General features: G+C 46.2%; 1 protein-coding gene across 4 annotated transcripts in view; it reads right to left on the bottom strand.

Moving 5' to 3' along the window:
* Positions 1-26213, bottom strand: part of ACER1 (alkaline ceramidase 1) — a 55493-nt gene that overhangs the window by 16582 nt on the left and 12698 nt on the right. For 2 of the 4 annotated variants that reach the window (XM_043911800.1, XM_043911804.1), the window contains exon 1: positions 6932-7087. The exons of 1 other annotated variant lie outside the window; for it this stretch is intronic. In XM_043911800.1, coding sequence (XP_043767735.1) covers positions 6932-7024 — 93 coding nt within the window. In that variant the 5' untranslated portion in view covers positions 7025-7087. Of the gene's footprint in view, positions 1-6931; positions 7088-26213 lie in introns of those variants that run through there. One more of the 4 variants, XM_043911801.1, reaches the window with a different exon arrangement.

The raw sequence follows: 26213 nt of genomic DNA, 5'->3' as shown, positions 1-26213 counted from the left end.
AGGGATTCTCCAGGCAAGAATACTGGAATGGGTTGCCATTTCCTCCTCCAGGAGATCTTCCGCACCCAGAGATTGCACCCACATCTCCTCTGTCTCCTGCATTGCAGGCTGGTTCTTGACCTGCTGAGCCACCGGGGAGGACCCATTCCAGCCCCATGAGAACAGGCATTTCTGTCTGCTTTGATCACTGCTGTATCCCTGGAGCTGGAGCAGTGCCTGGTTCCATCAGTTTCCGATGAATGAGGAGGGAAATAAAGGGGTCATTTCAGTCTACCCTGGCATCAGTTCCAGGAGGCCAGCAGGGTGGGGTTCACCAATGCCTGTTTCTCCAAAGGAGAAGAGAGATCCAGAGGGACCTACTGAGTCTGGGCCCAGGCTGTAGCAGGGGCATTCTCATCAGTTTCAGGTGTGCAATTATTCTATTCATGGCATCTGCTCTCCCCGAGGGCAAGAACCATGCCCTCCTCGGTTTTTGTCGGGCCTGGCATACCAGAGATGCTCTGGAATTAATTGCTGCTGCTATGGGAATTCCCTGGCAGTCCAGTGGTTAGGACTCGGCACTTCCACTGCCAGGCATAGGTTCAATCCCTGGTCCCTGAAACTACTAATATAATCCTCCAAGATGTGAGAAGAAGCGAGAAAAAAAAAACAAAGGAAAGAAATTGCTGTTGCTGCGAATGTTGAGGAGAAGAAAGGCAGAAGAGGGAGGTGTGGTTTTGAGCTCATGGGACCTGTCAGTCACAGCCAGGTGCTCAGAGAGGGGTGGGCCTTGCGCCTGGGTCACACAGCATCCAGGGAAGAGAGAGATGGGAGTTATTAGCGCACTGCAGAGGCCAGCCATGCCAAGGTTGTCAGAAGAGGAGGTGAGGAAGCTGATGGAGGTGTGGGCACTGCAGCTGGCAACTTCCTGGCTCTTATCTCCCCATCTGTTTGATACCCACTCCCCACTAGACTCCCCCTACTCATTCCCACCTGCCCATGCAGGTCCTCACAGCAGGCACGCCATCCCACTGCTCTGGATCTGAGCATCCGGGAAGGAGTTTTCTAGGGAGGATGGGATGCAGAGCTTCTGAAACTTTGGCAGGATCCCAGGGAAGAAATTTCAGCAGCACAGCTGCCTCTCGGAGTTAAAGGCAGTGCGGAGCCTTGAAACATCGCCCTACACCACTTGAAACTCTCCCCAGGAGGCCACCAAACCAAAGCAAACAGGCACCCACTGGGGTGGCCCACGCACCTCGACTTCCCCCCACGCTCATCCTATCCCAACCCCTCCCACACCCCCACCACACTCTGTCCCAGCTGGACCACACGTTCAGACTCCTGGCCAGACTGTGAAACGCAATCAGGTGTCCCAGCCACCCCCACATTGTGGAGTCCCCCATGCTCCCAATTCTGCCATGGCTCCCCAGTGCCCCCAAGAAGGTGCAAGGATTCTTCCACCTGGCAGCCTTGTCTTGGTCTCTGGAAACTTCACCAGCCCTTTTTCTCACCTTCCGTCCCTCCCCCTCAGGCAGGCAGCCTAGGTGCTGGCTTCCAGGTACCAGTTCTTGTCTCTCACCTCAAGACCTTGGCATATGCTGTTTCCTTTGACCCATCCACCTTAGAGAATATCAACTTATTCCTTAAGCATCGAGGATCCCCCCCACCACCAAACGGAGGCGTCACACCCCACCCCATGGTTCCCCACCATTACTTCCGGAGCCCTGTTTCTCCCTTAGTCACGAGCTAACCATGGGGGTGGGAGGAGTCCATTCCTAATTCTGAACCACCCCCTCCACAGCCTGGGGGCCCTAAGCCTCTCTGGGACCTGGAATCACCCAGCACAGGGTGGTTTACAGCATTTTTGCTGAATGGATAATGAGTCAATCGATGAATACAGGATAAATTTCAAACACTCCAACTCAGTATTGAAAACGTCATCTTTGCATTCCCCTGGTGGCTCTGTGAGTAAGAATCCACCTGCCAGTGCAGGGGACACAGGTTAGATCTGCAAAGATTCCACATGCCACAGAGCAACTAAGCCCCGTGGGCCACAACTACTGAAGCCTGAGTGCCCTAGAGCCCGTGCTCAGCAAGAAGAGCGACCACGATGAGAAGCCGGCACATGCACACAGCGATGAAAGAGCAGCCTCCGCCTGCTGCAACTAGAGAAAGACGCTGAGCAGCAACGAAGACCCAGCACAGCCAAAAATAAAATTTGTTAATTAATTTTTTAAAAAACCTTCATCTTTATCTGGGCCCATATTTTGGGCACAGAGACACACTTTCCCAAACTGGTTGTCCCTCTTTTACTTCCAGAACTTAGCACATCACTTTCTTCTCTTCTGCTCTCTTTCCCAGACTCCTACCTGCCTCGGTGAGCTCCTATTCTTCCTTCAAAACCCAACTCCTAGGTGCCCTCCTCCATGAAGCCTCCAGAAACCTGAGCCAAGTCCTCCAGCACATCCTTCCTCTATACCCTGACTGTGGTGGGCTGGGCCCTGCCTCTACCAACCCCAGGCTCACAGCTCCTTTCCAGAAGATCAACAAGAAAGCAAAAGATTCTTCAGAGAGCACTGTTTTCCAATTATAAGTTATGACTCCTAAATGGATTGTGAATGGATTTAAAAATTCCTTTCATGGGCTTTTCCTGGTGGTCCAGTGGTTAAGAATCCACTTTCCAATGCAGGGGATGTAGGTTAAATCCCTGGTTGGGGAACTAAGATCTCACACACTAAGGGCAACTAAGATCAAGTGCTGCAACTACTGAGCTGTGAGCCTGTGGGCACAACTAAGATCCGATGTAACCAGAAATAAATAATTTAAAAAAAAATTTTTTTTCTTTTACATCGTCTTTCATTTACATACCTAGATCAAAACATGCTTTTAAATAGCTGCTTAGCATTTTGACATGTATTCAGCACTACACAGATTGGTGAAAACTATTATGGCTTCTTTTTATTTTTTGGCTGTGCAGTTTACAGGATCTTAGTTCTCCAACCAGGGATTAAACCCAAGTCCTCTTCCCTGGTGACTCAGATGGTAAAGAATCTGCCTGCAATGCAGGAGACCCGGGTGCATCCCTGGGCCAGGAAGGCCCTCTGGAGAAGGGAATGGCTACCCACTCCAGTATTCTTGCTTGGGAAATCCCGTGAACAGAGGAGCCTGGCAGGCTACAGTCCATGGGGTCGCAAAGAGTCTGACACAACTGAGCAACTAACACTTCCACTTCACTCTTCAGTAAAAGCGCAGAGTCCTAACCACCAAACTACCAGGAATTTTCTATGGCTTCCTTTTTATTCATTTATTTATTGCCACTGCAAATGTCCCAGAGATGACATTAAACACAAACTTTGCCAGCCATAGGGATTTTCTCTTTGGTGAAAGTTCCTACAGGTACAATGGCAGGGTCAAGGCTAAAGTTTATTTGTAAATTGATGTCTTTTAAAATATTTTAAAATATTTATTTACCTGGCTGCACCGGGTCTTAGTTGCAGCATTCGAACTTTTAGTTGTGGCATGTGGGATCTAGTTCCTGGACCAGGAATCAAACCTGGGCCCCCTGAATTGGGAGCACAGAGTCTTAGTTACTGAACCACCAGAGAAGTCCCTGTAAATTGATACCTTGACACAAGTTGTCAACTTGCTTGCAGGAGGCCACAGAATGTGAGTTTGCCCACATTCATTAAAAAAAAAACAAAAAAACAAAAAAACTCATTTTTAACTCCTGATTTGAGAGGCCAAAGAGAAAAAAATATATTGTTTTCTATTTGGGCTTTAAAAAAGAAAAACTTCTTATGTGAATAGGCAGACTACAGCCCCCTGAGTCAAATCCAGCCCACTGTCTTTTGTATGGCCCATGTGCTAAGAATGATGTTTACAATTTTAAAAGGTCACAAAAAGGGAATTCTCTGGTGGTCCAGTGGTTACGACTCAGATTCCATTGCAGGCAGCAAGGGTTCCATTCTTGGTTGGGGAACATCCCAGGAAAAAAAAAAAAAAAAAGCTTTCAAAAATTAAAACAAGGACAATGTCTTGTGACACGTGACAATTACTTGAAATTCACATTTTGGTGTCCACGAATAAAGTTTTATTGGCATTCAGCCATGCTCTTCTGTTTACATATCATCTTGGCTGATTTCTAGTTACAAGGGCAGAATTGAGTAGTTTTGAAAGAGATCATGTGGCTCCCAAAAATCCAAAACTACTGTCTATTTGGGCTTTCCAGGTAGCTCAGATGGTAAAGAATCTGCCTACCAATGCAGAAGACAGGGATTTGATCCCTGGGTTTGATCCCTGGGTCGGGAAGATCCCCAGGAGGAGGGCATGGCAACCCACTGTAGTACTCTTGCCTGGAGAATTTCATGGACAGAAGTCTGGTGGGCTATAGTCCATGGGGTCGCCAAAGACTTAGACATGACTTAGCAACTAAACAACACTGGCTATCTGGCCTTCAGAGAAAGAGTTTGTGGGGGCTTCCCTGATGGCTCAGTGGTAAAGAATCCGCCTGCCAATTCAGGGGACAGATTGGATCCCTGATCTGGGAAGATCCTACATGCTGCAGAACAACTAAGCCTGTGCACCACGACTGCTGAGCCTGTACTCTGGAGCAGCTACTGAGCCCGCATGCTACGACGACTCAAGTCTGTGCCCTAGAGGCCGTGCTCCACAGCAAGAGAAGCCACTGCAATGAGAAGCTCGAGTACCACAACTAGAAAGCAGTCCTTGCTCATTGCAACTAGAGAAAAGCCTCCACAGCCAAAAATAAATACATAAACTTATATATATATATAAGGAGTTTGTGGATCCCTGAAGTATGTGCCTTATTAGCTATAGTGATGGGGTTAGGGAACTCAGAAGTGTGTTGGAGGAGAAAATCTCTTCTATAACAACTCAGATTCAATTCCCCATGCCCGGATCTATTTGCCAAAGCCTTTTGAGTAGAATAAAAGACATCCTAGGGGATTCCCTAGTGGTCCAGTGGTTAGGACTTGGCGCTTTCACTGCCAGGGCCTGCTTTCGATCCCTGGGGTCAGGGAGCTAGGATCCCACAAGCTGCACAGCCAAAAAAGAAAAAAAAAAGATGTCCAAGGTAAATACTGTCTGGTCAAACTTCTGTTTCTGTCTGATAAGTATCCGGGAAGGCAGGTATCAGATGCTAATGATGTAGAAATCTCTGTCTGAATACGTGTCATGACCAGAATCGATTTTTAGACTTACAGCCTTGGCAAGTTATCTGCAGGCTATTCAATTTTCCACATTTAGAGACAGGCTGAGGGCTTCCCCGGCAGCCCAATGGTTAGGACTCTGTGCTTCCACTGCAAGAAGGCACAGTTCAATCTCTGGTTCAGGATCTAAGATCCTGCAAGCCCCAAGGCACAGCAAAAAAAAAAAAAAAGACAGGTTGAAGAAGGATAGCATGGGTGGGAATTTTGCACAAGAGCACACGGATCCGGATGCAGCCCACACCTGAGCCAGCCCTCTCTCCATGCCTTCTGTGGGGTGGGGCTGGAGATGGAACTTTCTGGACTGCTGGGGAAAGCAGAGAGGAGGGTTCCAGAACCCCCAACCCTCTTCTCTGCCTATAGGCATTGGCATATTCAGCCCCCTCTCATTTTATAAAAAAAGGCCATTGAGGACCACGAACAGTCGGTACCTCAAAAGCTGGGGCAACCTCAGCGACACCTTGGTTCCCAAACTCTCATGTTCCAGCTCTGGAAAGTGGTGAGGTCAAAGGTAACAGAGTCAGAGCAACTTGGGTATCGTGGCACACGATACCTACCCCCTCTCCAAGAAAAAAACCTCTCCTGGATGTGTCAAGTTCAAATCCCACCTCTGAGTACCAGGGCAATCCTGGGCATATCCTTCAATCTCCCTGAATGCCTGTTTCATCACCTGGAAAATGGGATTAACTAACTCCATATACTATGCTTGCATGCTAAGTTGCTTCAGTTGTGTCCAATTCTTTGCAACCCCATGGACTGTATAGCCCATCAGGATCTTCTGTCCATGGGATTTTTCAGGCACTAATACTGGAGTGGGTTGCCATGCCCTCCTCTGGGGGATCTTTATATGTGGTGCCTAATTCCCAGGGAAGATTAAATGGGGTTTTTCAGGCCAAATATTTAGGACGATGCCTGACACACAGTAAGTGCTCAATAAAGGCCATTACATGCAAGATTGCATGCTCATCATTTATTGAGCATGTACTATGTGCAGGGCACAGAGTAAAGGATGTTTCCTCATTACCCACCATCCTGCGGGCTCCAGGAAACGTCCCCAGCACCCCACACAGGATGGCAGAGCCGCACGTGTCTTCGGTCACTCACATCTTTCAAACTTCAGTTAAATGCCACTGCCACTGACACATCCACACACAGGATTTTTGAGCTCTTTTGATGTGCCCCCACAGCAAGGGCTGGGGAAAGGATGACCAGTCATCCTGTTATACCTGAAACTGAAGGGTCTCCTGACATAAGACTTATGGTGCTGAAACCAAGACAGTCCCAGTAAACTGAGATGATTTAGTAACCCTGGGCTGAAATTACAGCTGAGAATAAAGTAGACATAACCACCTGCTCCAGGAAGTCCTCCCTGGTCCACCCCTCCACCACTGGCTCAGAAGCCACCTCTTGGCTTCTCTGAAGCTGCCTGTGCACCCCCCTTTAAAGCACCATCACCCTGGCTTGTGAATGCCCGGAGTAGCCTCTGTATCCTCCTTTCCAGGAGGGCAGAGAGGGCTCTTTTTCAGATCACTATTGCAAGGCTCATGCCAAACAGAGACAGTCTAATGAATGAAAGCCAGCAAGGCAAGCCTTGCCTAACAGATGAGCAAACCAAGGCCCAGAAAGGCGGGCCACTGGAGCAGGATTTCCCGGAGGTGGAGGAGCTGGGGCTTGAACCCCTGTCAGCTGAGACTTTGTCCCGCCAGCCCTCCCACCCGGCCCCTCACCGTGTTGTAGAACTCGGCCACCAGCTGTGAGTACTGGAAGTTGGGCTCACACCAGTCCACCTCGGAGCTCTGGTAGGCGAAGATGCTGGGCATCTTGACACCTCACCTGCCGCCCGCTGGCTGCGTCTGGCAGAGAGCAGCATCTGAGCCTACAGAGGGACAGGCCCAGCCAAGGCGGGGAGAGGATGGCGGGGTGCCCTGCGGCAGGCAGGTCGAGAGGAGGAAAAACCTGCTGGACGGCTCCCTGGTTGCACCAGGGACAGCCTGCCTGTGAGGTGGTGGCAGGTGCCCTGGGCAAAAGCAGAGGGGCTGGCACCATCCAGGGAGCAAGGGGGAGTGGTAAAGGGGCTTCCCTTCCCTGCTCCCTAGGAGTGGGAGTTAGGGAGACTGTTCTTGGAACAGTAATTTTAAATACTGGTGATGTTAGATCACTGTCCTCACTTCACAGATGGGCAAAGTGAGGCAGAGGGCAAGATCCTTTAAGGTGAGGACACCAAGATATGCACACAGGCAGGCTCCTGACTCCAAGCTTCTAACCACTACCCAGATGCCACCAAAGCTACACACCACAGCCTCCCAGATCTAGGCCAAGAGCTGCATGCCTGCCCCAATGGACTCTACTCAGCTCCCTTGGGGGCCTTTGGTGATAGGACCTCCTTTGAGGGCCTCAGTCTTCCTGTCTGGGCTATGGGAGACTGGGGTGGATTGAAACCATTTCTCTTGGGCAGACAAGACCTCAAATACCTGGAGGGTCTGAGTTTCCAATGAATGGGAGGAGACTGTGGAGTTCCAGGCCTGGGGTTCCCAGTCCTGACTTCCCAGGGCTGCGGAAAGCTCTGGTTTGAGAGTCAGACAGGCTTGAGTTTGAATTCTGAGTTCCTCCCATTCCTAAGCTGTGTGACCACGGGCAAGTGAATTTACTTCTTTGAGCCTCAGTTTTCTCACCTGTTAGATGAGAAATAATAGTACTTCCCTCTTAGGGATTCTGTGAAGATTTAATAAGCTGATATAGCATTTCCCTAGGGAGAACATTTTTTGGTGAGGTGGACCTGCATTCAGAATCACTTAGCTATGTGGTGAGAAATCTATTTACTCTTTTCAATTCTCAATAGTTACAGAAGAGGGGCTCAGTTGGTGCTAATATATGTTTATGCCTCAACATTTCATCCCTTTGTTTGATAAAAAGCCCTTCAGCAGGCAACAGTATCCAGCTGGACCATCTAGACATTATTTACTTATACTGTACTTATTTTAAAGTAAGTTTGTCTTCTAGCTGCTCATAGCCACTTTCCATTCATGGCAGAGTTCTTACAAGTTTCTTCTTAAGAATAAACTGACTGAAGCCTTATAATTCTTGCAGTGGTTACAAAAATCTATACAGGTGAAAAAAACTGCATAGACAGATAGGATAAATGCACAGACATGAATAATGACAAACTGTTGAAATCTGAATAAGGTCTATAAATCACACTAACATAAGTTAATTGGTTTTGAAATTGTATCATTATATAATATGTAACCCAGGTAAGAGAAATTGGAGAAATATGATAGAAGGATACAGATCTGTCTGTACACTTTTTGCAACTTCTTGTGCGTGTACAATTATTCCAATATAAAGAGTTTTTTAAGCAACTGGTTTGGGGTTTTCATTGGTGGATGAATAGCTCAACAAAACATGCTCCATCCAAGCAAAGGGATATTATTCAATGTTAAAAAGGAAGAAGATTCTGATACCTGCTGCAATATGGATGAACTCTGAGGATATGATGCTCAGCAGGAGAGAAACCTGTCACAAAAGGACAAATACTGCTTGATCCTACTCACAGGAGGTCCCTAGAGGACCTCAAACCATAGAGACAGGAAGTGGGGGCCAGGGGCTAGGGGCAGGGGGTGGGGAGTGGGTATTTAATGAGCACGGAATTTCAGCTTGGGAAGATAAGAAAGTTCTGGAGATGCATGGTGGGGATGGTTGCACAACATGTGAAGCTACCTAATGCCACTGACCTCAGGATCAAAATCGGTTAAGACAGGGACTTTCCTTGTGATCCAGCGGTTAAGAGTCTGCACTCCCAATACAGAGGGTACGGTTTCCATCCCTGGTTGGGGAGCTAAGACCCTGCATGCTGCAGGGTGTGGCTAAAAAAAATGAAGATGGTACATTCCATGTTATGTATATTTCACCCCAATTTTAAAGTAATTGATCTAGGTTTTTAAAGGGGGTGTTATTTGACAAAATACCTTAAGTAGATAAGAGTTTAGGGAGGGAGTGGATATAGGAAAATCTTGAGGGTCATCGGTAAAGTCAGAAACTTGGGACCTACTGAGTTGTGTATGTATGCTGATGGCTTAGCCCAGAGCTGGCACTGAACTAAAAGAGGCTATTATACCACCATTACCACCATCATCACCTGTTTTTGCGGTTCACTCACTCAGGGTTGTGTCCAACTCTTTGCGACCCCATGGACTGCAGCACGCCAGGCTTCCCTGTCCTTCACCATCTCCCAGAGTTTGCTCAAACTCATGTCCATTGAGTCAGTGACACCATCCAACCATCTCATCCTCTGTCATCCCCTTCTCCTCTTGCCTTCAGTCTTTCCCAGCATCAGGGTCTCTCCCAATGAGTCAGCTCTTTGCACCAGGTGGCCAAAGGATTGGAGCTTCAGCTTCATCATCAGTCCTTCCAGTGAATATTCAGGGTTGATTTCCTTTAGGATTGCCTGGTTTGATCTCGTTGCTTTCCAAGGGACTCTCAAGAGGCCTCTCCAGCATCACAGTTCAAAAGCATCAATTCTTTGGCACTCAGCCTTCTTTATGATCCAACTCTCACATCTGTACATGAATACTGGAAAAACCAGTCTTGACCATATGGACCTTTGTCAGCAAAGTGACATCTCTGCTTTTTAATATGCTGTCTAGGTTTGTCATAGTTTTTCGTCCAAGGAGCAAGCATCTTTCAATTTCATGGCTGCAGTCACCATCCACAGTGATTCTGGAGCCCAAGAAAATAAAATCTGTCACTGTTTCCAGTTTTTCCCTATCTATTTGCCATGAAGTGATGGGACCGGATACCATAATCTTATTTTTGAATGCCGAGTTTTAAGCCAGCTTTTTCACTCCCCTCTTTCACCCTCATCAAGAGGCTCTTTAGGGACTTCCCTGGTGGTCCAGTGGTTAAGACTCCATTCTCTTAACACAGGGGGCCCAGGTTCAATCCCTGGTCAGGGAACTTTATCCCATGTGCTACAACTAAGGGCTTCCCTGGTAGCTCAGATGGTAAAGAATCCGACTGCAATGTGGGAGACCTGGATTTGATCCCTGGCTTGGGAAGATCCTCTGGAGAAGGGGCCAGCTACCCACTCCAGTATTCTTATCTGGACAATTCCAGGGACAGAGGAGCCTGGCTGGCTATAGTCTATGGGGTCACAAAGAGTCAAACACAACTGAGCGACTTTCACACTCACACTTCACATAAGCAAAGACCCAGCATGGCCAAATAAATTTTAAAAGGGAAAAAAAAAAAAAGAGGCTCTTTAGTTCCTCTTCACTTTCTGTCATTAGAGTGGCATCATCTACATATTGGAGGTTGTTGATATTTCGTCCAGCTTGTGAGTGATCTAGCCCAGCATTCCACATGATGTACTCTGCATATAAGTTAAACAGGGTGACAATATGCAGCCTTGCCGTATTTCTTTCCCAATTTTGAACCAGTCAGTTGTTTCATGCAAGGTTCTAACTGTTGCTTCATGTCCTGCATACAGGTTTCTCAGGAGATAGATAAGGTGGTCTGATAGTCCCATCTCTTTAAGAATTTTCCACACATCACCATTATCACCATTATCATCACCATCTCCATCATCACCATCTTCTACAAGATGTCAAATACTTTGATGTTCACACTCTGCCAGGTATACGCCGTCACCTTCAAGATCCTCTGAAGGGATGGAAAAGATGTCACATTTAGAGGTGACAAAAGTTTCCAGAGCCTGGACTAAAAGCTCGGCTTGGCTCTATACTCCTCTAGATCAGCAACAACCTGACCTGTGGCCATAGCCCACGACCGTCACCATCACCCCTGCCTCTCTGAGCCCAGTTGGAAGCAGATAGTCTCCCATGTCCCTCCCTAGTCAAATCTGGGCCAGGAATAGTTGTCAGGATCTGGTTCTCCTGGATCTCGGTCAAGGTTTAACAGCTGGAAGCAAGATGATGAGATGCCTACGCCCAGCCCAGTGTGGAGTTTGGGAAATTGCCTGCACACGTGGACTGGGGCAACAGGATGGTGAGACAGGTGTGTGGGTGCTGAAGGGGTGGTGCTCACCTTCTGCCAGATGGCAGGTGTGGGAAGTGCCAGAGCCTGGGTGGAGAGGTGACAGGTCTCCGTGGGCATGCAATAAATTAGCACAGACGGCAACTTGAGACAACACACCTTTCCTATCCTACGGTGCTAGAGATGAGGAATTTGAAAGGAGTCTTATGGGATGGAAATCCAGCTGTGGGCAGGGCTGTCTCCTTCCGGAGGCTCCATGGGAGAGTCCAAACTCTAGATTTTCCTAGTTTCTAGGGGCCACCTGCATCCCTGGCTCATGGCCCCTTCCTCCGTCTTCAAAGTACATCATCCCCTCTTTGGATGTCATCATTTTACTCCACCTTACCCCCTTTTCTCTGATCTGAACTTTCTTGTAAAGACTCTTGTGAAGACTGGATCCACTGTGTAAGACAATCTTCTCTCAGGATCCTTAATTCAATGACACTTTTGCCATGGAAGGCCTTCCTTGGTGGCTCAGAAGGTAAAGAATCTGCCTGCAATGCAGGTTCAATTCCAGGGATGGGAAGATTCCTTGGAGGAGGGCATGGCAACACGCTCCAGTACTCTTGCCTGGATAATCCCATGGACAGAGGAGGCTGGCGGGCTACAGTCCATGGGGCTTTGCCATGGAAGGTAACATATTGCCAAGTTTCAGTAACAAGGATGTGGACATTTGGAGGGAACTAATCATCTACATGGACTTCCCGGGTGGCTCAGGGGTAAAGAATCCACTTGCACTGCAAGAGACTCAGGTTCCATCTCTGGGTTGAGAAGAACCCCTGGAGAAAGAAATGGCAACCCAGTCTGGTATTCTTACCTGGGAAATCCCACAGACAGACGACCCTACAGTCCTACAGGTGGGCGACAGTCCATGGGGTCACAAGAGAGTCAGACAGGACTGAGCAACTAAATGACAAGTCATCTACTCACCGCAGAGGGATCTCAGGACTGGGAACCTGGGGTTGAACTAAATTGGGGTTGAGATGGATGTGAGGATGGAATCGGGGGTGAGAATGGATGTAGGGTGGGGAACTGGCCTGGGGATAACTATGGAGTGAGGCTGAAGGCTGAGTTGGGATTGGAGACAAGGCTAAATGTAGTGCTGGAGATGGAAGGCACTGGGAATGGAAATACAGGTGAGGACAGGGACAGTGTTGGCGGGTGAGTTTGAGGACAATGTTGGGATAGGTATGGGGATGAGGGTGGACTTGAGATCATGGTGGGGGGTCAGAATGGGGACCTCACTCATCTCTCATTCACCATCATAGGGACCTCATGAAGCTGTGGATGGGACTCTGCCCATGACGGACATTGGCATCCCACCTCATGTCAGCTCCTGTGGGGTTTGTAAGGGTGGGAGGTAGACGCCAGTGGTGTGTCCATCAAGAAGGCTGACGATGAGCCATGACTCTTAACCATCTCTGCTCACCCAGGCAAAGGTCTGATGTATGTTATAGAAAAACACAAGTGGCCAAGAGAAAATGAAACTGGCTGATAATCTTACAGTCCAGAATTAACTGTTAGGCTATTTTTACCTGAAACGATCATTCACATTATTTAGTTTTTATAAAGATGTTGGTGCTATTGTATGCTTGTTCCTAATTTTTTCCTTAAAATGCCATTAACAGCCTGTGATATTTTGAAGCCTTCTTCACTATAATTATCTTAAGTTTTATTTTTACTTTTTAAAATTATTTATTTATTTGGCTGTGCTGGGTTTTACTTGTGGCATGTGGGATCCAGCTCCCTGATCAGGGATCGAATCCTGGCCCCCTGCATTGGGAGCTTCGAGTCTCAGCCACTGGACCACCAGGGAAGTCCGTAGTTTTACTTTTAACTATGGGAAAATACACAGAACATAAAACTTGCCATCTTAACCATTTTCAGGTGCAGAGTTCAGTGGCATTAAATACATTCACACTGTTGGACAACCATCCCCACCATCCATCTCCAGGGGAAGATGGGAGGAAGGATAAACTAGGAGGCCGGGATTAACAGATAGACATTACTACATAGAAAATAAATAAACAATAAGGTCCTACTCTATAGCACAAGAACTCTACTCAATATTTTGTAGTATTTTGAATTTTTTCAGATTCTTTATATACATATATATCTGAGTCATTGTGCTATACATCTAAAATTAACACATTTTAAATCAACTATATTTCGTTTTTGAAAAACTGCTTGATTGAAGTACAAGTGAATTTGATAAACTGCACGCATTTAAAATACATCACTGGATATTGTCTTGACATATGTACACATTTGTGAAACCAACACCATCACTCAGATAATTAACATGCCTATCTTAGTGTAAGCTTTTTTTTGTTTTGTTTTGAGGTCCTTCATTTAATCATTAGTTTCTTTTTAAAAACATGGCACATACAAGGCTTGACCAAGAGCTCACAATGAGGAAAACTGAAATCAGTGCGGTTTATTTTGGTTTTCTGATTTCCACTAATGACTTCATTTAATGAAAACTAAGTTTCAGGTGTCCATTTTCTGAACAAGGGTGTTACTTTGTTTCATAGTTTAAACAACAGCTGTACACATTTATTTTTATTGTGTGTTTTATAAAACCTTTTTATTTTGTACTGTGGTGTAGCTGATTAACAATGCTGTGACGGTTTCAGGTAAACAGCAGAGGGACTCAGCCACATGTATACATGTATCCATCCCCCCAGACTCCTCTCCCATCCAGGCTGCCCTATAACATTGAGCAGAGTTCCCTTGCTACAGCAAGTCCTTGTTGGTTATCCATTTTAAATACCAGCAGTGCGCACATGTCCATCCCAAACTCCCTAACTATCCCTTCCCACCATCCTTCCCCCACCACCCCCGCAACCGTAAGTTCTTTCTCTAAGTCTATGAGTCTGTTTATGTTTTGTAAGTAAGTTCACTTGTATCATTTCTCTTTAGATTCCACATATAAGGGATGTCATGTGATATTTCTCCTTTTCTGTCTGACTTACTTCACTCAGTATGACAATCTCTCAGTTCACCCCATGTTGCTACAAATGGCATTATTTCATTCTTTTTAATGGCTGAGTAATATCCCACTGTATGTACCATATCTTCCTTATGTATTCATCTATAGATGGACATTTAGGTTGCTTCCCTGTCCTGGCTATTGTAAACAGTGCTGCGATGAACACTGCAGTGCATGTATCTTTCAAATTATGGTTTTCTCCAGATATATGACCAGGAGTGGGAATGTGGGAGCTCTATTTTTAGTTTCTTGAGGAGCATCACACCATTCTCTAGTGGCTGCACCTACTTACATTCCCACCAACAGTGTAGGGGTCTGCCCTTTTCTCTATACCCTCTCTGGCATTTACTGTTTGTGAACTTTATGATGATAGCCATTCTGGTTGGTATGAGGTGATATTGTAGTTTTGACTTGCATTTCTCTAATAACTAGTGGAAATCGGTGCATTTTAAATTGCTAAGACAGATTTCAACAGCACAGATTTTTAAAAGAAAACCACTTCCTATTAAACATTTAAAAATAGAAGAAAGTTTGGGGAATCTTCCACCCAGATATACTCTCAGTATTATTAGCATTTTGACCTTTAACTTCCCTTTCTTGAGGTATTTGTGTCTCTGGTGTGTGTGTGTCTGTGTATATTTGTGTGTATGTGTTTGTGTGTGTACATCTGATGTATACGTGCATATACACCAGTAGGAGCTTTTGGAGTTGTTTTCTTTTCTTTCTTTCTTTCTTTTTGGCCATGCTGGGTCTTCGTGGCCTCATGGGCTTTCTCTAGTTGTGGCAAGTGGGCTTTCTCCAGTTGTGGTGCACAGGCTCCTCACTGTGGTGGTTTCTCTTGTTGGGCTCAGTACTTGCGGCACACAGACTTAGTTGTCCCATGGTTTGTGGGATCTTCCCAGACCAGGGGTGGAACCCCTGCAGTGGCAGGTGGATTCTTTTTTTTTTTTTTTTTAATTATGAAAGCACAATAACCCATTTACAGGAGACTTGGAAAATACAGAACAAGGTTACATATAGTTCCACTATATCTTACAACTTTTTTAAGTAGATAAATTAAGATTTTTGGTTGGAGTTCCAATATCAAACACTCGAAAATGGATAGAATGAATACACAGAGAAGCGGAAGGACACAGTAACGGCAGGTAGAGACTTAACTACAGGACCGCCAGGGGAGTCCCAGAGCTGCTTTCTACTTGCTTACTTTTCTGACTTTCCATTTAGGGGTGCAATGTACAATTGCCTCCTGAAATAAATGTATGGGATCATGTTTTTGAAAAGTGAGTTTAATTTAAAGATGATGCTTAAGTAAATCATGGTTACAGGCACAGAAGGGCAAAAATTTTAAATCTGAAAATATCCAAGGCTCTGAAAGACATGATCAGGCAATTAGTAAACTTTAAATTGTTGTTCAGTCACTCTGTCATGTCCAACTCTTTGCAACCCCATGGACTGTAGCCCGCCAGGCTTCCCTGTCATTCACTGTCTCCTGGAATTTGCTCAAACTCATGTCCATTGAGTTAGTGATGCTATCCAACCATCTCATCCTCTGTCACACTCTTCTCCTCCTGCCCTCAATCTTTCCCAGATTTCCCAGGTCTTTGAATATGGACTGTTTATTAGATAATAGTATTAAATAGGTAGGAATTTTCAGAATTTGATAAATGAATCATGGTTACCTAAGAGAGTATCCCGGAGAAGGCAATGGCAACCCACTCCAGTACTCTTGCCTGGAAAATCCCAAGGATGGAGGAGCCTGGTAGGCTGCAATCCACGGGGTCGCTAAGAGTTGGACACGACTGAGCAACTTCACTTTCATGCATTGGAGAGGGAAATGGCAACCCACTCCAGTGTTCTTGCCTGGAGAATCCCAGGGACGGGGGAGCCTGGTGGGCTGCTGTCTATGGGGTCGCACAGAGTCAGACATGACTGAAGCGATTTAGCAGCAGCAGCAAGAGAGTATCCTGGGCTTCCTAGGTGACACTAGTGGTAAAGAATCCGCATGCCAATGCAGGAGACACAAGAGACTCGGGTTCACAATGTTCATCGCGGCACTGTTTAGAATAGCCAGGACATGGAAGCAACCTAGATGCCCATCAGCAGATGAATGGATAAGGAAGCTCTGGTACATATACACCATGGAATATTACTCAGCTGTTAAAAAGAATTCATTTGAATCAGTTCTAATGAGATGGATGAAACTGGAGCCCATTATACAGAGTGAAGTAAGCCAGAAAGATAAAGAACATTACAGCATACTAACACATATATATGGAATTTAGAAAGATGGTAATGATAACCCTATATGCAAAACCGAAAAAGAGACACAGAAGTACAGAACAGACTTTTGAACTCTATGGGAGAAGGTGAGGGTGGGATGTTTTCAAAGAACAGCATGTATATTATCTATGGTGAAACAGATCACCAGCCCAGGTGGGATTCATGAGACAAGTGCTCGGGCCTGGTGCACTGGGAAGACCCAGAGGAATCGGGTGGAGAGGGAGGTGGGAGGGGGGATCGGGATGGGGAATGCGTGTAACTCTATGGCTGATTCATATCAATGTATGACAAAACCCACTGAAATGTTGTGAAGTAATTAGCCTCCAACTTAAAAAAAAAAAAAAAGACGCGGGTTCCATCCCTGGGTCAGGAAGGGAAGAAGGCACAGCAACCCACTCTAGTACTCTTGCCTGGAGAATTCCCATGGACAAAGGAGCCTGACAGGCTGCAGTCCGTGAGGTCACCCAGAGTTGGACACTGGCAGGCGATATGACAAAATAGTAGTGATTGGTAAATTTGGGTAAAAGATACATGGCAGTTCATGGCATTGTCTTGCAACTTTCCTGTTGCAATAGAAATGTTTCAACATGAAAAGTATTTTAAGTTGACAAATTAGGGGCACTCCTTGGTGGTCTGGTGGTTAGGACACCGCTCTTCCACTGCTGGAGGCCTGGGTTCAATCCCTGGTTGGAGAACTAAGATCCCACAAGCCTCAGGGCAACTGAGCCGTCATACCAGAACTAGAGAATCCGTACACCACAACCAAAGATTCCAAATGTCACTGAAGATCCCAGGGACCACAGCTGAGACCCGTCAAAAGAAACTGACCGTCAGATCTGGCCATTTGAAAGTCACTGGTGACCTCACCCATTTGTGTCTCAGTGGAGTTGTTGGGAGAAAGTCCGGTTAGAGTGGGTTCAAGAGACATTAAAAAGGGAAGGAGTGGAAATATTGCCACCTGCTGCAGCAACATGGATGGAACTAGAGATGATCAAAGACAAACAGCCTACGATATCACTTATATGTGGAATCTAAAAAAAAAAAGATACAAAGTTAACTTATTTACAAAACAAAAACAGACTTACTGACATAGAAAAAAACTATGGGAAAGCAGGGGTGAGGGGGTGGCTGGGAGAGGGATACATTAGGAGGTTGGGATTAACAGATCAACTCTGGTACATCCACACAACGGAATATTATTCAGCCTTGAAAGGAACGAATGAATCAATGAATATACACAACAGCACCAGTCACTCTCAAAAACACTATGTTAATGAAAGAAGCCAGTCACAAAAGACTGCTTACTATATGGTTCCATCTACATGAAATTCTAATAAAGGGAAATCTAATCTTGAGTGACAGAAAATCGGATAAATGGTCATTTGTAGATGAGGATGGGATAGGGTTAATGCAAAGTGACCCAGGGCAATCTTTCTTGGGTGATGTAAAGGTTCTCTGTGTTGACTGGGGAAGTGGAGACACTGTGGGTTTGTCAAAACTCATCAAACTATACACTTAAACTGTGCTCAGTCGCGTCTGATTCTCTGCGACTCCATGGACTGTAGTTGGCCAGGCTCCTCCATCCATGGGATTTTTTTCCCAGGCAAGATACTGGACCATGTTACCACTTCCTATTCCAGGGGATCTTTCCAACCCAGGCATCTGACCCATGTCTCTTGCATCTCCTGCATTGGCAGGCGGCTTCTTTACCACTTAGCCACCTGGGGCCTCCCGGATAGCTCAGCGGTAAAGAATCCGCCTGAGATGCAGGAGACAGGAGACACTGGTTCGAGCCCTGGGCGGTGAAAATCCCCTGGAGGAGGAAATGGCAATGTGCTCCCGTGTTCTTGACTGGAAAAAAATCCCATGGACAGAGGAGCCTGGTGGGCTACAGTTCATGGGGTCTCAAAGAGTCAGAGAGGACTAAGCACAAAGCCTTAAAATGGATACATTTTATGAACTGGACATTACATGTCAATAGAGTTGATATTAAACCAAGTTGAACAAGGAAGAAAGAAGGTAAAAAAAAAATAGGGGTGTACAGGGTTGTGGTCTTTGGGTGATGGAGTCCTGGGTTCATAGCAGAAATGGGTCAGGTGGGACTTCCCTGGTGGTCCAGTGGCTAAGACCCTGCATTCCCACACTCCCAATGCAGGGGGTCTGAGTTTGATCCCTGGTCAGGGAACTAGACTCCCACATGCCACAACTAAGAGTTCACATGCCACAACTAACAGATCCTGCATACCACTACTAAGACCCAGCACAGCCAAATAAATAAATATTTCTTTAAAAATGGGTCAGGGTATAATGGGCTTAGCTCATGGTTCCACTGGTAGTCTGAGGCATTCACATTGTGAATTTCCAGGACAGCTTACCAGGAACATATGGAGAAGACAGGCTCCTCTCTCTCCACTTAAAAACAGTGTTTTGCTTTCACTGTGTTTTTTTAAATTCAGTTTCCATCTATTTCTGGTATGTCATTCCATTTTTCCATGTATGGCAGTCATTTAAAGTTTCTATTTTAAACTAAATGTATATTTGAATGTCTTAAACGAGGGGATTTACAGCAAAATTATTCATGATTGTAGAGCCGGCACACATTTGAATGACTTAAGTTTAGAAAACCTCATGGTTTCCCACCACTTTTTGTTGTGTTCTTTTCATGAATATTGAAATTTATAGGCTTGGTCTACCAGATGGATTGCATTTCTTGAGGGTTTGTGTGTGTGTGTGTGTGTGTGTGCATGTGTGTATATATGTGTGTGTGTGTGTGTGTGTGTGTGGGCAGTGAAGTAACAGACAGACTTTTATGAAGTATTAATACCTAATTACTTGCCCAGAAGAAGATTCTCCCCATTCGTCAGGTAAGGAGAATACACTTACAAAACTTTCAGAACCTCATTCAAGGTCTCGGGAAATAAGTAGTGGGGTAGAGACTGAACCCAGGACTCTCTCCCCTACTCCACCACCCCTTAACTGTTGATAATTATCACTGAACAATGATTGGAGGCTTCTCTGGTGGTCCAGTGTTCAGACTCCACACTGCCAATGCAGGGTGTACGAGTTCAATCCCTGGTTGGGGAACTAAGATCCCACATGTCACAGGCCAAAAATAATAATAATAACTGAATACTTTCCAATTTAAAAATTGAAGCCATCTAGAAAAACTTAATTCGAAAAGATACACATGCCTCAATGTTCACAGCAGCACTTTTACAATAGCCAAGACATGGAAGCAACTTAAGTGCCCACAACAAATGAATGGATAAAGATGTGGTATATATATATATAATAATGTATTATATGAAATAATGCCATGTGTAGCAACAAGGAAGGAATTAGAGATTATCATCCTAAATGAAGTAAACCAAACAGATAAAGACACGTACCATATCATATCACTTACATGCGGAATCTAAAAAAAACCGATAAAAATGAACTTATTTACAAAACAGAAATAGATTCACAGAAACAGAAAATGGCACAGGCATATGGAGTCTTCATTTCTGAACCAGGGATCAAACCCATGCCCTCTGCAGCAGAAGCTCAGTGTCCTAACTACTGGAATTTTCATATATTCCAATAACTTTTAAAATTACACCATGGGGGGGCTTCCCTGGTGGTCCAGTGGTTAAGAAACTGCCTGCAATGCTGGAGACACACCAGTTCGATCCCTGGTCTGGGAAGATCCCACATGCTGCAGAGCAACCAAGCCTGTGCACAACTACTGAAGCCTGTACTCTAAAACCTGTGCTCTGCAACAAGAGAAGCCATCTCAATGAGAAGCCTGCCTATCCCAACTAGAAAGCAGCCCCCACTCGATGCAACTGGAGAAAGCCCACATGCAGCACCAAAGACCCAGCACAACCAAAAATAAATAAATGAAATATTTTTTAAAAGTTACACCATGGGACTCTTTCCATGTCAATCAATAAAACTGAATACACAGAGACTTCCCTGGTGGTTCAGTGGTTAAGACTCAGCTCCCACTGCAGGGGACCCAGGTTAGATTCCTGGTTGGGGAACTAGGATCCCACCTGCTATGCAGCGAGGCCAGAAAGAGGGGTAAAAAAAAGTGAATGCACAATTTATTTGTCATTGCTGACAACCCATTTAAATGCCCCCCCCCCCTGCCTCGCTCAATTGCAGGAGACCCAGGATCAATCCCTAGAATGGGAAGATTCCCCTGGAGAAGGAATGACAACCCGCTCCAGTATTCTTGCCTGGAGAATTCCATGGGCAGAGGAGCCTGGTGGGCTACAAGTTCATGAGGTCGCAAAGAGTCAGACATGACTGAGTGACTAACATTCCCCTCCACTCCACCCCACCCCACCCCCACAAGCTCCCTCTCCCAGCTCAATGGCTCCCCAAAGCATCTGATGCTTCTGAAACTGACGGCTGATCTCAACAGCCTGTCCACCTGCCACGTTTGTTCTTCTGCTGGACCATTCTCTTCCTTGGGCCTGTGACTGCCCCCATCCCAGTCCCGGCTCCCTCCTCTAACTTCAACCCATTGTTCCTGGGACAGGGTAGGGAAGGGAGAGCTCACCCTCTCCCATGCTACCTGAGTGCCAGAATTACAGAACCACCCGCTTCCTGGAAGTCTCCACTCCAGTATCCACAGGCTGCCCTAGCTCCCCAGATCCCAACCCAGTGGTTCTGAGCAGGGGCCATTGTGCAATGTCTAGAGACCTTCTTGGTGGACATGACTGGGAGGACGCTACTGACATCTAGTGAATGGAGGCTAGGTGTGCAGGATGAACCCCCACAACAAAGAACTTCAGGCTGGCAGTTCCCAACATTTTTGGCACCAGGGACCGGTCTCATGGAAGACAATTTTCCCATGGACCGGGTTGGGGTTGGAGGTGGGGGGGAGGCAGTGCAGAGAAGAGTGGGGAGGGATGATTTCAGAATGACTCAAGTGCATTACATTTATGTGCACTTTATTTCTAATCTAATGCTTCTGCTGATCTGACAGGAGGGTACCAGTCTGTGCCCCGGAGGTTGGGGACCCCTGTGCTGTGTGCTTAGTCATTCAGTCATGTCCTACTCTTTGTGACCCTATGGACTATAGCCCATCAGGTTCCTCCTCCAGGGGATCTTCCTGACCTGCGGATCAAAGCTGTGTCTCTTACATCTCCTGCACTGGCAGGCAGATTCTTTACCACTGTGCCACCTGGGAAGTCCCCATAGTACACTTGATCTTAGCCAAAAGGCTGACTAATTCAACCCCAAATGTCATAAGTGTCAAAGTTGAGAGACTCTGCCCTAATCTTACCCAAAACTGACATCCCCATCTCAGTAAAAATCACCTCCATGCCCCCAGTGACTCCAGCCAGGCAGGTTTGAAGCTTCCCTCCCCTTCCTGAGGAATTCAATCCACTCCTGAATTAATTAGGTAATATTAGATGCTGCAACAAACAACCCAAAATGTTTAATGACTCAGATATGATGGAAGCTTGTTTGTTCATTTTTTAATTTCTTTTTTTGGGGGGGTTATGATTTTTAAATGTATTTTTAATTGGAGGATAATTGCTTTACAATTTTTTGTTGATTTATTCAGGAAATTTGTTGCTTAGCCATCTAAAACCCAAAATGTAAGAAGAAAGAAAAAAATCCAAAATGTGTGTTCCTGGGACTTCTCTGGTGGTCCCGTGGCTAAGACTCCAAGCTCCCCAAGCTGGGAGCCCAGGTTCAATCCCTGCTTGGGGAACTAGCTCCTGCATATCGCAACTAAAAGTTCAAAAGCCACAACTAAAGATCCCATGTGCTGCAAAAAAAAAAAAAAAAAAAGAGAGAGAGAGCCTGCATGCAGCCAAATAAATAACTTTTTAAAACTGTGCTTCTGATTGGCAGGTGGTTCCCCTCCCAGGCTCCTCCTTGTTTATCAGGCCACTGGATTCAGCTGCGAGAGCTGATGGGAGTCAAAAGAGAGGGGAGAAGTCATGCCTGCTCCTCAAGCTCCTGGACTTGTAAGGGTCACACAGCATCTCCTTGCAGGGTCCCTTGGTGAATGAACATATCACATGGCTCCTGGGATGCAAGAGATGCTGAGAAATGTAGCCCTAGGATGCAAGGGTGTGGTGACCACTCTCTGAGATGATCTCCAATGATGCCCACCTCCTGGCAGTCAGCCCCAGCATAGTCTCCAGTCCCACACTAAATCGTGGTTAGCCTGTGTGACCACTAGAAATAACCATGTGTGAGTTTCAAAGCTGAGCCATATAACATATTACAGCTTCCACCATGCTCTCTTGGATCACTTATTCTAAGGGGAAGTTGGCCGCCATGTTGTGAGGACACTCAATTAATCAAAAGGTCTACTTGGGAAAGAACTGAAGCCTCCCAACAGTAGTCAACTATCCAACTTGCTAGCTACGTGAGTAAGCCATCTTGGATGTGAATTCTTCAATTAGTTGAGCATTTGTGTTTTATTTTATTCTTCTTCTTCTTTGACCTCACCTTATGGCTGGAGAATCCCAGGGATGGGGTCGCACAGAGTTGGACACGACTGAAGTGCCTTAGCAGTAGCAGTAGCATGGCTTGTGGGATTCTCATTTCCCAACCAGGGATAGTACCTGGGTCCCATCAGTAAGAACTTGGGAGTCCTAACCACTGGACCACCAGGGAATTTCCCATAATGCATTTTCAACTTATGATATGTTCATGTATGATGGGTTTATGAGATGTAACCTCATCATTAGTCAAGGAAGATCTGTTCTATCATAAACAGCCCTGTGGCTAAATCTCGCCTTGAGCCATTTCCTAAAAATGAATCTCTAGAAGTAGATTGTGAGAATTTAAAATTTGGTGTCAGCTTCAATTCCAGTAGTAATACCCTCGGCGAGCCTTTACCTGGGGGAATCCATTTACCCATAGCCTATTCAGCCCTCAAGGTTTCTGCTTCTTTCTTTCCTTTTTTTTTTTTTTTTTAATTTTCAATCTCTATCAATTCAACAGGCCTGTTTTGCATTCATCTAAGAAAAGCAAACAGTGATCAGAGTTTTCTCGGATCCTGGACTGAAAACTGATGCTCAGAGGCTCAGTCGTGTCGGACTCTTTGCGACCCCATAGACTGTAGCCCACCAGGCTCCTCTGTTCATGAGATTTCCCAAGCCAGAATATTGGAGTGAATTGCCATTTCCTCTTCCAGGGGATCTTCCCAACCGAGGGATTAAACCCGTGTCTCTTACATCTCCTGCACTGGCAGGAGGATTCTTTACCACTAGCGCCACCAGGGAAACCCAACAACCGGTAGGATGGACTGATTTGCAGCCAAGTGTTCAAACTGATTCTTCCTCCCCTGATTCATTCATTCATTGGGAATATTCAGAGCAAATTCTGGAAAAACAAGAGATTCATAAATATCTGAGTGCCTATAATGTGCCATGTGCTGTTCAAAAGTTGCTTTGTTTTTTTCATTTCGGGTCACTGCCCACTTTAGATTGGTGACTTTCAACCAGAAGCAGGTCTATCCTGGGCAGGGGGCACTTCAGCACCTGGAAACTTTGGAGAGTTTGGGTTGTTATGATGGAGAGAGGATTACTGGTATCTAGTGGGTGGGACCAGGGATGCTGCTCCACACCCTACAGTACCCAGGACAGCACCCCTTCCCGGACAAAGAATCATCCAACACAGAATGTTAATAGTCCTGAGGCTGGAAAACCCCAGTTTAAATGAAGTGGAATAGAAGACAATAAAATAGAATATATCAGAAGGGGTTGCTCAAAAAACAAATAAACATCATTTCACAAGGCTTCTCTAAAGAGGTAATGGTTTTTTGGCTTTGTTTTTTTAATATTTACTTATTTGGCTGTTCTAGGTCTTGGTTGGGGCATATGGGATCTTCAGTTGCTGCATGAAAACTCTTAGCTGCAGGATGTGGGATCTAGGTCCCTGACCAGGGATTAAACCCGGGCCCTCTTCTTTGGGAGCAGAGTCTTAGCCCCTGGACTACCAGGAAAGTCCTAAGGAGGTGGTGTTTGAATAGAGATTTTTGTGTTGAGCAAGATTCAGGCAGAGGCCAAGTGGCTGGAAGGCACTTGGCATGTCTGGAGAGCAGAAGTGGGCCAGCGTGGCCCCTGAAGCCAAGTGGAGAAGAAAGGGTGGAAGAAGAGGAGGGTAGAGGTCAGCAGGGGTGATGGGAAGCCAAGGGGAGGATTTTAGGTAAGGGAGGGATGTGGCTTAGCTTCTGGGGAGTATCCTGATAGTCTAGTGGATAGGATTTGCCCAGATTCAATCCCTGGTCAGGGAACTAAGATCCCGCAAGCCATGAGGCCCAGGGGCTGCCCTCTCCCACCAAAAAAAAAGCCTTTACAAGGATCACTCAGGCTGCTGAATGAAATAACAGCAAGGAGTCCAGAGCAGGGGAGAAGCTGCAACACTGACAAGGGTGTTATTAAGGGTAATGACAAGGATGCAGGAGGTGAAAAGTAGTTGAACTGTGCCTACCTGGATAGAGCAGGTATAACACAGGCAGTGAGGGCAGGAGTGTGGGACAGTGCTTGAGCGGAGCACTGCGGGGGTGGTGGCAACTGATGGGACAGCCCTTCTCCCCAGAGGCAGGGTGGGAGCTCCGGCCTCAGGGAAACCGGCTGGGCAGGGTCACCCACCTGACTCATCGCAGAAACTGGAAGAGCCAATGCTGCTCACCCACTTCTTCAGTCACTGCGGTGGAAACATCTCTCCTGGCACCAGGGTGCCTCCAGTGAGTGACTGAAAGTTGCTCTGTCGTGTCCGACTCTTTGCGAGCCCGTGGACTATACAGTCCATGGAATTCTCCAGACCAGAATACTGGAATGATTCCCTTCTCCAGGGGATCTTCTCAACCCAGGGACCAAACCCAGGTTTCCCGCATTCCAGGTGGATTCTTTACCAGCTGAGCCATAGGGAAGCCCAGGTGCCTCCAAGGTCTCCTCTATACTCTTCCACTTTCACATTCTTTCCTCTTTCCTGCCCCTGATTCCATAAAGTGAAAAGTGTCTGTGTCCTTCTCTATCTCTTCATCAGACCAGGCACAAAACTACACTTCGAGTTCAGAGTCCAGCAATTAGCAATGGTCTGCCTGTGAACTCCTACATATGCATCAAAGAAAGAAAGAAAGTGAAGTCGCTCAGTGGTGTCCGACTCTTTGCGACCCCATGGACCATAGCCTACCAGGTTCCTCCATCCATGGGATTTTCCAGGCAAGAATACTGGAATGGGTTGCCATTTCCTTCTCCAGGAAAACCCATGCCAAATGGACCCTTATTTGGGAGGGCTTCTTGGATGCCCATGGTTACAGATCTAACACAATAGTTCAGTTCAGTTCAGTTGCTCAGTCGTGTCCAACTCTTTGTGACTCCATGAATCGCAGCACGCCAGGCCTCCCTGTCCATCACCAACTTCTGGAGTTTACTCAGACTCACGTCCATCAAGTCGGTGATGCCATCCAACCATCTCAGCCTCTGTCGTCCCCTTCTCCTCCTGCCCCCAATCCCTCCCAGCATCAGGGTCTTTTCCAGTAAGTCAACTCTTCACATGAGGTGGCCAAAGTAATTGGAGTTTCAGCTTCAGCATCAGTCCTTCCAATGAACACCCAGGACTGATCTCCTCTAGAATGGACAGATCCTTGGATCTCCTTGCAGTCCAAGGGACTCTCAAGAGTTTTCTCCAACACCACAGTTCAAAAGCATCAATTCTTTAGCGCTCAGCTTTCTTCACAGTCC

The sequence above is a fragment of the Cervus elaphus genome, chromosome 9 (genome assembly GCF_910594005.1).
Source record: "Cervus elaphus chromosome 9, mCerEla1.1, whole genome shotgun sequence".
In the NCBI taxonomy this organism is placed as follows: domain Eukaryota; kingdom Metazoa; phylum Chordata; class Mammalia; order Artiodactyla; family Cervidae; genus Cervus; species Cervus elaphus.
The sequence above is the reverse complement of the archived record's forward strand: the minus strand, read 5'-3'. Positions and strand labels throughout refer to the sequence as shown.